We start from the raw sequence: 12,757 nt of genomic DNA, 5'->3' as shown, positions 1-12,757 counted from the left end.
ATACAATGTGATTTTCTGGAATTTATTTTTAGATTCTGTCTCTCACAGTTGAAGTGTACCTATGATAAAAATTACAGACCTTTTCATTCTTTGTAGGTGGGAAAACTTGCAAAACCGCCAGTGTATCAAATTACTTAATAAGCCCACTGTATGTAGCACCATCATATTCCTCATATTCCACAGTGCCTTACAGATATTATCGAAACCGTCCCCATTGGGGCTCACATTACAAATTCCTATCACATACCTTTGGAATACAGGAGACAGCTGGAGAACCCAGAGGAAACCCACGCAAACATGGTTAGAACATACAAACTCCTTGTAGATGTTGCCCTTGGTGAAATTAGAAACCAAGACGCCAGCGCTGCAAAGCAAGAGTGCTAACCACTGAGCCACCGTGCTGCCCAGTACTGCACAGATACAGTCTAATATTACTCGTGCTTGTACATGTTTCTGGCTTATTGGCCATCGTCGTGAAAGATATGAAACCCATGGCTCTATGGCTTGATACAGATCGAACAAAGATTACCTGGACTTAAATAACAAAGAACTGTGATATCCAGACATAAAAGTGGAATTCAACTCCAAACTAGACACCAGTCAGTGGCTTATGTGATGTTATCTTACATCATACAACCTTTCAAGTATCAAGATGGTGCGTTGTAAGTCACAATAATTTTGCCACAACTATACATCCAATTCCTAAAGGGTCCAAGAGTGAGCAGAGCCATGTGCACTGGGAAACATATTCTTCAACATGCTATGGAGACTTTTTAAGTACTGGCAACGGCTGCTTCAAAATGGAAAAATTGTCCAGTTTAAATGTGTTTTCCACTGATTACAAAGCATTTTTTGGCACATGTAGTTTAAAGGGTTGATATTTTTTTCTTGCACATTTTTTTTTTTTAGCTAAAAAATATTTTTGTAATTAGGTTTCATTAACAATGTTGCACCGCTGGCCTTCTATAACCTCTGTTTTATGTTACTGCTGGCTGCAGAATGAGTTAATGAGAATGGGTCACGGAAATGCCAATGGGAGAGTTTCTAACTCTTACCTGTTTTTTTTTTTTTTTTAGATCCCCTCAGCTGATTTATTATCATACACATCAAAACTGAGTGCACAGAGAATTAAAGAGCCTGTAAAAGCAAAGTGGTGCAAAAGTTTTATTGAAACCGAATTGCAAAAATTATTTTAAGCCCAAAAGACATGCATCTAAGTGAAAAAATATATATATATTTGTCCCGAAAGGTGACTAACCCATTTAACGACTTATGTCAGACATTAGTGCTGCAGTATATTAAAAAAATTACCTTTGTTTCCTGCTTGAATACTAAGGCACCCCCGAAGATCAGACAAGTACGTAAGAATGTAGGGCGTTTTTGGATGGGGCACAGTCTCCAATGATAGAAACACCTGAGCAGTTTGGAATGTAATCCTGTGGAAAAAAGACATTGACCTCCATGTTCCTTCTCGGGGCACAAGGTGTTGTGAAGCATCGCTGGTCACTGTACAAGGATCCTTTCTATGGCTGAATGTAGGTTTCATAGAGTCACACATCTGCGGCATTTCTTCTTTTGTGGCTGGACTTTCACGTCCACTTTTCATGATCTTTTCTAAGAAAACATTTAGTTGATCCAACTTGACAAAGCTGAAGTTGATTTTTAATGGCCGTGATATGTCAACGCTGATGTCAACTGTTGAGTTAAAAGGCGAGAAAATGAAATATTTGATTGTATAATACCAGAATTAGAATTCATATAGTAGTTCAACCTAATTGCATTATTCTGTCCACCACAGGCTAATACAAAATATACCAGAACTGCGATTATTACACTGATTTCTAAGCAAAAAAATAAATTGTCCAGGTTCAGATCAAGATTCATAAAGGTCTTTGGGCAAAATAAGGAATTTTGGTCATCTCTAAATTATGGCGTTCCTTCACAATCAGTGGGGGATCCCCAATCCTTAGGATAAATGGGATGCAGTGTTGTTTCAATTTATTTTCCTAGTACACAACGTTCCTGGCCACCAAGTGGTGCAAGAAAGTGAGGGGTGGGGGAAGGGGGGGGGGTAGTTTCCAGTAAAGCAGGATGGCAACAAACATAGCTGTGCAGAGACAAACAGGGAATAAGTACTGCATCCTATTCATTCTGAGGAATCATGAGACTCTTAGGTGTCAGACAAACAAAGTTGATGAACATGCTGCAACCTAACTACATGCTAACACTAAAGTTAAAACCTCTTTAAATTGGGCATAAACAGTGGATAATTGCTAGAAGATCCCCATGCCTTGATATTTGATCATTTTATATGTACGGGATCATCCATACTTTTTCTTTTAGTTCCACTTGAGGAGTTAGTCGAACCATTTTCAATATCAAGATAAAGCAAGCTTGCCGACCAGACAGACGTCTTCCAGTATGCAGGGCTGGGAGATGGAGTATCTTAGCACCTTACAATGAGAACAAAACTCCAACGAATGGTAATTTTTGTTAGTAAAAGTTGGGTTTTTATCACCAGTTGAAAAAAACTGCAGGAAAATAGAACGTGGAGATCCTTGAACAAATATCCCCTTGACTTTGGTCATTACCTGGCTCTCCTGGTTACTTATATTTCAAACCATATGTGTACAAATGTATGTGCCTAAAAGCTTCTGAGATATCAATCGTACAGATTGTTAAACGTCCAAATGCCGAGAACCCTACCGATAGATAAAACGAGAGAGCAGAAGCACTTAGCAAAGTGATGCTTTCCTTCCAGACTGAAGAAGGTCCCAATAGAAAGTATGTAATGCGTCTCAAAAAATATTCTCATAATCCACACCACTAAAAAATTTCACTTTTCAAAATGTCCTAACACTGTAATGTTTGTAGGCCAGCACCATGTAAGATCTTAAAAACTAAGAGAAGGAAAGCAGATGGATTTAGAGAAAGACATATGAAATAAATGTTAATAGAAAATGTTCCCTGGAGAAGTAGTCAATTACAGTTACAAAGCTTACTTTTCCAGACTTCGTGATTACTCAAAAATTACTTTTCATCTTTTACACTTATAGACCCATCAATCAGAAAATGGTATACGGTACATACCAGATGGGATTAAGAAAGATATTGTATGGGCTGGGGAGACGATGATAAACGTACTATAAAACAGATTAAAATTAATGAAGAAAATAGATGTGCATTTGCGTTGCTAAAGTAAATATGGATATGGAAAAATATTGAACTATCAATAGCAATTCAGCACAAGACAAACCTCAGAAATTAGAAATTAGTGTGGAATTATTAAGGTTGTGTATTTTTATATATTTCAACTCTACAATCTAGAGCAATACCACAAGTGGTTTTGGGCTTGCTGTAGGTTTCACAGGGCATTAGCAGATCCAGCAGCACCAATGATGTTTAATGGTTGTGGAGACTCCAGACTAAATGTAGAACCTTAATGTTTAGGGATTGGACGGAACAGACTGTCTATAAGGCCTCTTACACATGTCAGTGTTCTGATACATGTGGTGACAGTTTTCACACGTATCGGAGACACTTACACACATAGACTCATTCAAGTGAATGGGTTTGTGCACATGTCAGAGTAGAATGTGTCTGTGCACATGTCAGCTCTCATCATTCACTATTGAAACCCATGTCATGTAATAAAACAAAAATTAAAAAAGCAAAAATATCCCTCACCTGTCTGCCATTCTGTACCACGCCATAATCCATGTACGGGGTCAAACAGTTTTCAACTTGGACGCTGCCAAGATGCCACCGTCCAGGCTGAGAACCACTGATGAATGAGTTCACCTCAGATCACCGTGAGATTATAGACGCCTCTCCATTACTAAGCCATGGGCTTGATGTCACCAGACAATACAAAGTAAATTAGGGAGACAAAAAGGGCATATAGGGTCTTATCCTCAGATTAAGTACGGTTTTTAAACAGGGAGCTGCTCACCTGATGGTGTAAAGCAAAAGCATGTGCATATCGGCTGCTGCAGATCCACGGGCTGCCCACGCGATCTTCTCAGAGACGTTGTACAGGATAGTTTGTGGATTAAGTCCGTGCAGCCACAATAATACAGATCCGAATGTAATGAAAAACTCTGGTGGTTTATTCAACGCGTTTCAAGGTCTATCTGTCCCCTTCATCAGGAAAATACCACAAAGACATCTGTGTATTTGTGGTATTTTCCTTATGAAGGGGTCAGATAGACCTTGAAATGCGTTGAATAAACAACCAGAGTTTTTCATTACATTCGGATCTGTATTATTGTGGCTGCACGGACTTAATCCACAAACTATCCCGTACAACGTTCCAGACAATACAAAGGTGACATCAACCCCACTTGCCACAGGACAAGTGGGAAGAGCCAGGCAAAGCACCAGAATTGGCACATCTAACAGATTTCTGGGCAGCTGCAAGTTGCTATCTTTAGGCTGGGGGGGAACAATATCCATGGTCCCTTACCAGCCAGAGAATACCAGCCCCCAGCGGTCTGCTTTAGCTTGGCTTGTTGTCAAAAATGGGATTAACCACACGCCTCTTTTTAAATTATTTACTTAAATAATTAAAAAATACAATGTGGGGACCCCTCTGTTCTTGAAAGTTGTCAGTTCTGGCTGATTATCAATATACAGGGGAACCCCATGTCTGTTTTTATTTTATATATTTATAGCGCAGGCGTGGCTGATGAATACTTTCATGAGCTGCTGCCTACTCTCTCTGTTGTCAGCTGAATACAAGTACCGCGGATTCCCAGGCACCGGTACGTGTGATACTAATGTGGCACACGGTTGGCACACGTATGCCACAAGTATTACACAAATGGACACGAGTGCACGACATGAGTCATAGGACACAATGGGCTGTGGCCCACCAGCATTCCTATATATGAGATATTAAAAAAAAAAAAAAAACAGCTGCAGATGTATAAAAATCATACTTCTGTCTGTGAGAATAGAAATGAACATGGGTCCAAACGCGAAACGCGCGTAGGGGCTGGCGCTGCCATATACACACCACGACTAACATGGGTGAGGTCCAGTCCTATATACCGCTGTAGATTTACATCTTTCATAGGGATTGTCTATGTGTTACCATGTATAGGAGAACTTGGTTAGTGAACTTGTGACCTCTAGTCGTAGACTCTAGGTGTGGTATTTGGTGCCTGTTACCTATGTCCGTTATTCACGTGATTACCCGATTATGACTTTGAGTTTTCTGTATGTTATCTTAGTATTTTACTGTTATGTTTATTAATAAATGATGGATTTTTATATACCTTTAATGGCAGTTTGGTGACTCCTTTTCTGATTATACAGTGGGGCAAAAAAGTATTTAGTCAGTCAGCAATAGTGCAAGTTCTACCACTTAAAAAGATGAGAGGCGTCTGTAATTTACATCATAGGTAGACCTCAACTTTGGGAGACAAACTGAGAAAAAAAAATCCAGAAAATCACATTGTCTGTTTTTTTTTAACATTTTATTTGCATATTATGGTGGAAAATAAGTATTTGGTCAGAAACAAAATTTCATCTCAATACTTTGTAATATATCCTTTGTTGGCAATGACAGAGGTCAAACGTTTTCTGTAAGTCTTCACAAGGTTGCCACACACTGTTGTTGGTATGTTGGCCCATTCCTCCATGCAGATCTCCTCTAGAGCAGTGATGTTTTTGGCTTTTCGCTTGGCAACACGGACTTTCAACTCCCTCCAAAGGTTTTCTATAGGGTTGAGATCTGGAGACTGGCTAGGCCACTCCAGGACCTTGAAATGCTTCTTACGAAGCCACTCCTTCGTTGCCCTGGCAGTGTGCTTTGGATCATTGTCATGTTGAAAGACCCAGCCACGTTTCATCTTCAATGCCCTTGCTGATGGAAGGAGGTTTGCACTCAAAATCTCACGATACATGGCCCCATTCATTCTTTCATGTACCCGGATCAGTCGTCCTGGCCCCTTTGCAGAGAAACAGCCCCAAAGCATGATGTTTCCACCACCATGCTTTACAGTAGGTATGGTGTTTGATGGATGCAACTCAGTATTCTTTTTCCTCCAAACACGACAAGTTGTGTTTCTACCAAACAGTTCCAGTTTGGTTTCATCAGACCATAGGACATTCTCCCAAAACTCCTCTGGATCATCCAAATGCTCTCTAGCAAACTTCAGACGGGCCCGGACATGTACTGGCTTAAGCAGTGGGACACGTCTGGCACTGCAGGATCTGAGTCCATGGTGGCGTAATGTGTTACTTATGGTAGGCCTTGTTACATTGGTCCCAGCTCTCTGCAGTTCATTCACTAGGTCCCCCTGCGTGGTTCTGGGATTTTTGCTCACCATTCTTGTGATCATTCTGACCCAACGGGGTGGGATTTTGCGTGGAGCCCCAGATCGAGGGAGATTATCAGTGGTCTTGTATGTCTTCCATTTTCTAATTATTGCTCCCACTGTTGATTTCTTCACTCCAAGCTGGTTGGCTATTGCAGATTCAGTCTTCCCAGCCTGGTGCAGGGCTACAATTTTGTTTCTGGTGTCCTTTGACAGCTCTTTGGTCTTCACCATAGTGGAGTTTGGAGTCAGACTGTTTGAGGGTGTGCACAGGTGTCTTTTTATACTGATAACAAGTTTAAACAGGTGCCATTACTACAGGTAATGAGTGGAGGAAAGAGGAGACTCTTAAAGAAGAAGTTACAGGTTTGTGAGAGCCAGAAATCTTGATTGTTTGTTTCTGACCAAATACTTATTTTCCACCATAATATGCAAATAAATTGTTAAAAAAACAGACAATGTGATTTTCTGGATTTTTTTTCTCAGTTTGTCTCCCATAGTTGAGGTCTACCTATGATGTAAATTACAGACGCCTCTCATCTTTTTAAGTGGTGGAATTTGCACTATTGCTGACTGACTAAATACTTTTTTGCCACACTGTATATGTATTGCCTGGGAGTCTTTTCTGTCCGCCCTTGGACTTGCTTGTGGCTCTGTTCATATTATTTGATTACAAGCTGTAGTCACCGCTTCACCCTGCCAATTAAAGACTACATCAGCAGGTGAAACTCAGTGATGGACCTGAGGAAGGTGAGTTACACTTCACTTTAATTATTTTAAATTAGGACATACTGAAGGTGTAAGACTGGCCATGGATGTCCTGCACTAACTTATTTACAGTGTAGTAAAACAGAATTTTCCATTGCAAGTATTGACTAAATCTGTAAATGTGTAGTGTGTAAGCGATAAAATACTCACCTTCCACTTCTCTCGCCAGTATCCAGCGCCATTCCCCTGTCCGGGTCATGCTGCCTATGGAGCGTCAGATTGAGACGCCATAGACTTACATTGTAAAAGAGACCTCCATCTCACGCAGAGAGCGCAGGATGACCTGAAGAGCCTGAAGAGCGTTGACATCACTGAGAAGAGGAGCAGAACGACCACAGATACTGGAGAAGACGGCGGTGGGCGAGTATATTAATACACACACAGTACACAATATACACAGATTTAGTAACAACAAATCTTAATGGGAGGGCTTCTTTAAAGGGGATGTTCAAAACTTTGCATCTTTCTTTCAGAAACAGCACAACACTTGACCATGGGTCTATCTGGTTTTGCATCTCAGTCCCATTGAAGTAAATGGAGCTGAAACTTGATATAACTCACAATACATGGACAAGGCAGGTGCTGGTTCTGTTTCTGAAAGAAAACCAACGTGTTTTTGCAATGCATAATAACCTCTTTAATTTACTCTTTAGAGAGCCTTCATTCTCAGAGCGTCTTGGCTACTTCTGGAGCCAGAATTGTTAAAGGGGGTATTCTCATGTTTGGAAGTTATCCCCTATCCATATGATAAGGCATAACTTTCTGACTGCTGGGACCCTCCCGAGCCTGAGAAATGGGGCTTGAGAATGGAGCGGTGGTCAATCCCTCTAATTATTCTTATAGGAGTGCTGACCAGCCAAGTGTTGCACTTGGATATCTCCGGCAATTCTAATAAAAGTAACCTGTCACCAGGTTTTTGTTACCTCATGAGATAGTAGCACAATGTAGTGCAAGAGACCATGATTCCAAGGATGTATCACTTGGTTTACTGGGTGCAGCAATTGTAAAACAATTGTAGTTTTCTCCCCTATAGATGTAGCAATGCTCAGAAAGGTGACCCTGTTCACACCACAGCTGTCAATGTACATTGTACAATAAGCTGCTAATCAGTGTTGGGGGTGTGGTTCGACAACTGGGCATGTAGGCAACTAGTCTGGCAGTAATAATCTCCTGCTGATAAAACAATTATTGTATTGAAACAACACTACGCAGCCTAATAAGTGACCCATCGGTGAAATCAGTGTCTCAGCCCTAATTCTGTCTGCGCATAATTGACAACTACTCCATCCACACAAAGCTCTTCAGAGCCCCAGACCTTGGGATTGTTTTGTGTCCCAGAAGTTGGACTCCCAGCGATTGGAATAACTTTCAAACCCCTTTAAAAAGAATCTGCACCATGAAAAACACTCCTGAACTACAATACTATGTGCATAGCTGACGTCAATGACGTGATTATGATGTCTGATCTCTTTCACTCCCCCATAGTAATCCCGCATACAGGTAATGCTAATGAGGGATCTGTGAGTCTTGCGGTACCATGTCTGAGCTGAGGAGTCTGCAGGATCCAATGCAACACATAGCAGACACTGTGTGCCGCTTACTGCAGAGTGATACCATTAGAATCCAGGTCTCTACAGCTATCCATACAGAATAGTACTTCAGGGGATATTTTCATGGTGACAGAGTCTCTTTAAATTTAGTAAAAGAATTTTGGACAACTTGAAGACTTATTTATCCAGATAAAAATTAGAATTTAGGGGAATTGATTTTTTTTTTTTTTTAGAAGTTCACTCAGCTGCCACATGTCCTCATAGGGGTAGTGTCCAGAGGACAAGGAGATGAATCGCAGATCTTGTGTCAGGATGTCATATGAAGGGCTTACACCCAGACATTGGACAGTTACTTGGACAGATTATGCCCCAATAACGTCCACTTATCAATCTTGTCTTTCTTTCCAACGTTTTCTGGAAATTGCAGCACATTTTTAATGAGTTGTGTATTATGGTCTGCTGATGTGACTATGTGAGTAAGAACATGAAGAATAAAAACGGCATTAACTTTTATGAAAATAAGTATGAATTCCTGCTGCGATTTTGAAAGGTAAGATAATCCACTGAATCCGCACTTTTAACAAAAACTAGACCGTGCCATAACTAAGCTTTTCATTTATAGAGGATTTATAGAGCTAACATTAATGCCGCGATTCTCCTCAATCCGGTGTGGTTTATCTTTTGTTATTGCACCTCTCTGATCCCGAGAAATGGTCCCCTCTTATCTCTTTGTAAATCTACTCTTCTTAGCCAAGTGGGAGTGATCTTCACCTTTCTAGGTCTTCATAAAGACTTTGCCCACTTGACTAACAAGACTATATTTACATAAACCGAAGATAAAACTATATCTCAAAAATGGAGACGTCATGTTGACACCACTGCAGCCAATTACTGAATTCAACCAATGGAGGTGGCACAAGATGTGGACCGGGGGAGGGTGAGTAAGGCAATTTGCTATTTTACATATAACTGAACCAGAGTTAAAAATAGGTGAAAGGGGACGGTTAGGGGAGCAGTCAGTCCTTCATAATTTAGCGAATTGTTTTATTTGTAGGAAATTTTACAATTTCAGAGCAATTTATGGCAGCAAAGCTGCTATAGAACTACAAGTCTCAGCATATCATCCAGAGAACTGTGTATTGCTGCTATATTTCTATTGCACTTCGACATCTTCAGACTATGACACGGCAGCCACAAAAATATGTTTGTAATACACTAATGAAAGACACTGTAATGTTTTTTAGCAAATGACCCTCTGTTAATTAGAAAAGTCTGCACTCCAGCCAGCTCCACTTCTCACGTGTCAAGACTCATTAAATCATAAGGAAAAAAAATTCTTATTTCAAAGTTAACAAATGCCATGCTTAACATAACAGCTAAACTGGAATGAAGTGGGCACATTCTTGGGTTTCCACATGAAGTCATGCTAAGAAGCCTACAGCTTAACTTGTAAGGACGATTAATTACTGCTCATGGAGTGAACCAACCTAACATTCAGTATACTTTGTAGGAAATAAGAGTTACAAAATAAAGTGTGCATATACAAATACATATATGTGTGTATGTATATCGATATATAGACACTTATATGTGTATATAGATGTGTATAAATATATACTGTATATACACACATACAAACACACATTTGTGTGCATATACATCCATGGCCCAAAGAGTTGGCACCCTTGAAATTTTTCCAGAAAATGAAGTACCGTATTTCTCCCAAATTGGACATCATTTCACACAAAAACGCAAAATTGGGCCAGACAAAATAGTTGGCAACTTTACAAAACTGTGTTTAAACAATTTTGCTTCAAGCATGTGATGCTCATTCAAACTCACCTGTGGCAAGTAACAGGTGTGGGCAATATGAAAATCACACATGAAATCAGATAAAAAGGGAGAAGTTTACTCAATCTTTGTATTGTTGTCTGTATGTGCCACATTATCCATGGAGCACAAAAAGAGAAGAACTGTCTGAGGACTCGAGAATCAAAATTGTTGAAAAATATCAACAATCTCAAGGTTACAAATTGTAACGGGCGGGGTGGTGGAACCGCTGTCCCGTAGCCCAAGGAAAGCCTGGAAAGGCATAACTAGGTGTCTCACCAAGTCCGACCTCGGATACACGGCGGCTGACTATACCATGGTCCATGGAGAAACAAAGGAGGTGGGATCAGGTGTTACACCAGGACTGACCTCGGGTGAGTGGCAGCTGACTCCCAAGAAACTGGAGGAAGGACAAGGTAAGTATTGACTGGCACGACAGACACACAGACTGGTACTGGCGGACACAACAGGTATACTGGTAGGCAAGTGCAGGCGGGCAGGGCTGACAGACAGGCAGGAAGACTTAGCTGATAGACAGAAAGGTGGGCATGGCTGCAGTACAGGACTGGTATACTGGATATGAGTACTGGGACCTGAGAGCTAGCAAGCATGTTAGAACATACAAACAACACTGCTAAGGCACCTCCATGCTGGAGGATGTACCTTGAATAGTAAGTGTCCTGCAACTGTTGACTGGGAACACTTTAGGAGGACGTGCGCAGACCATTTAAGTGAGGGAAAGCATGCGCATGCCCTAAGCTAAGTACATTGCCTGGGGATCTGTGCACAGTGCGTGTAACCCGGGCAGCCACCGACCTGGAAGGAGGACACAGATTGAGACAAGGCTGTGGTGGTGAGTAAGCTGGCATCTCTGGCAGGGAAGGGAGGCAGAAGGCAGAGACACCAGCACTACACAAATCAATTTCCAGAGATCTTGATGTTCCTTTGTCCATGGTGCACAACATAATCAAGAACTTTACAACCCATGGCACTGTAGCCAATCTTACTGGACGTGGATGGCAGAGAAAAATTGATGAAAGGTTGCAATGCAGGATAGTCTGGATGGTGGATAAGTGGATACTCAAGTTATAAAGAAATTCAGCTGTCCTGCAGGCTCAGGGTGCATCAGTGTCAGCATGAACTATCAGTCGACATTTGAATGGAATGCTATGGCAGGAGATCTAGGAGGACCCCACTGCTGACACACAGACATAAAAAACGTACAGCAGTTTGCCAAAATGTTACGTGAATAAGCTAAAATCCTTCTGGGAAAGCGTCTTGTGGCCAGATTAGAACCAAGATAGAGGTTTTTGGTAAAACACCTCATTCAACTGTTTACCGAAAAAGGAATGAGGGCTGCAAAACAAAGAACACAGTACCTATAGTCAAATATGGTAGAGGGTCAAAGATGTTTTGGGGTTGATTTGTTGCCTCTGGATTTGGGTGCCTTGACTGTGTGCAAGGAATCATTAAATCTGAAGTTTACCAAAGGGATTTTGGCCAACTGCTCCATACAGATCTTCTCCAGATCTTTCAGGTTTTGGGGCTGTCGCTTGGCAACATTTAGTTTCAGCTCTTTCTAAAGATTTTATACTGGGTTCAGATCTGGAGACTGGCTAGGCCACTCCAGGACTTTTAAATGCTTCTTATGGAGCTACTCCTTAGTTGCCCTGACTGCATATATGAGTTTCACTTTTTGTATTGAAGAACTGAAATAAATTAACATTTTGATGATATTCTAATTTTGCGAGAAGCACCTGTACTTAAAACCACATTCAAAACCTTTAGTAACCCTTCAGGTGCTATACAGGAACTGAAGCAATGTGGCAGGAAAAAATGACCAAGTTTTTTAACAAAAAATGTAATTTAGACTCAAACTTTTTTTATTTTCACAAGGGTACCAGGAGAAAATGGACCCCAAAATTTGTTATGCAATTTCTCCTGAGCATGCCGATAAACCATATGTGAGGGAAATCTACTGTTTGGGTGCACAGCAGGGCTTAGAGGGGAAGGAGCAACATTTCACTTTTTGTATGTAAAATTGTCATGTCTCGTTTGGATGATGAGCATAAACAGTGGAAACCCCCCACAATTGACCTTATTTTGAAAACCACACCCCTCAATGATTTTATCCAGCGGTATAGTGAGAAAATTGAAACCACAGGTACAACACAGAATTTGATAACATTAGGTTGTCATAATGAATATGTTGAGCGCAAGCGCTCGCTACTCCAGTTTGCATTGGGTGCTCGGGTATGCACCGACATGTTTGAGTCCCTGCCCTGC

At 40.9% G+C, this 12,757-nt stretch overlaps 1 protein-coding gene across 1 annotated transcript in view; it reads right to left on the bottom strand.

Annotated features, from left to right (window-relative positions):
• VPS13B (vacuolar protein sorting 13 homolog B) overlaps nt 1-12,757 on the bottom strand; it is a 1,386,889-nt gene that overhangs the window by 297,182 nt on the left and 1,076,950 nt on the right. The window contains exon 36 of the mRNA XM_069731647.1: nt 1,312-1,695. Coding sequence (XP_069587748.1) covers nt 1,312-1,695 — 384 coding nt within the window. The remainder of the gene's footprint in view (nt 1-1,311; nt 1,696-12,757) is intronic.

This window comes from Ranitomeya imitator, chromosome 6 (assembly GCF_032444005.1).
Source record: "Ranitomeya imitator isolate aRanImi1 chromosome 6, aRanImi1.pri, whole genome shotgun sequence".
Classification (NCBI taxonomy): Eukaryota; Metazoa; Chordata; class Amphibia; order Anura; family Dendrobatidae; genus Ranitomeya; species Ranitomeya imitator.
This window is presented reverse-complemented; position numbering and strand designations above follow the sequence as displayed.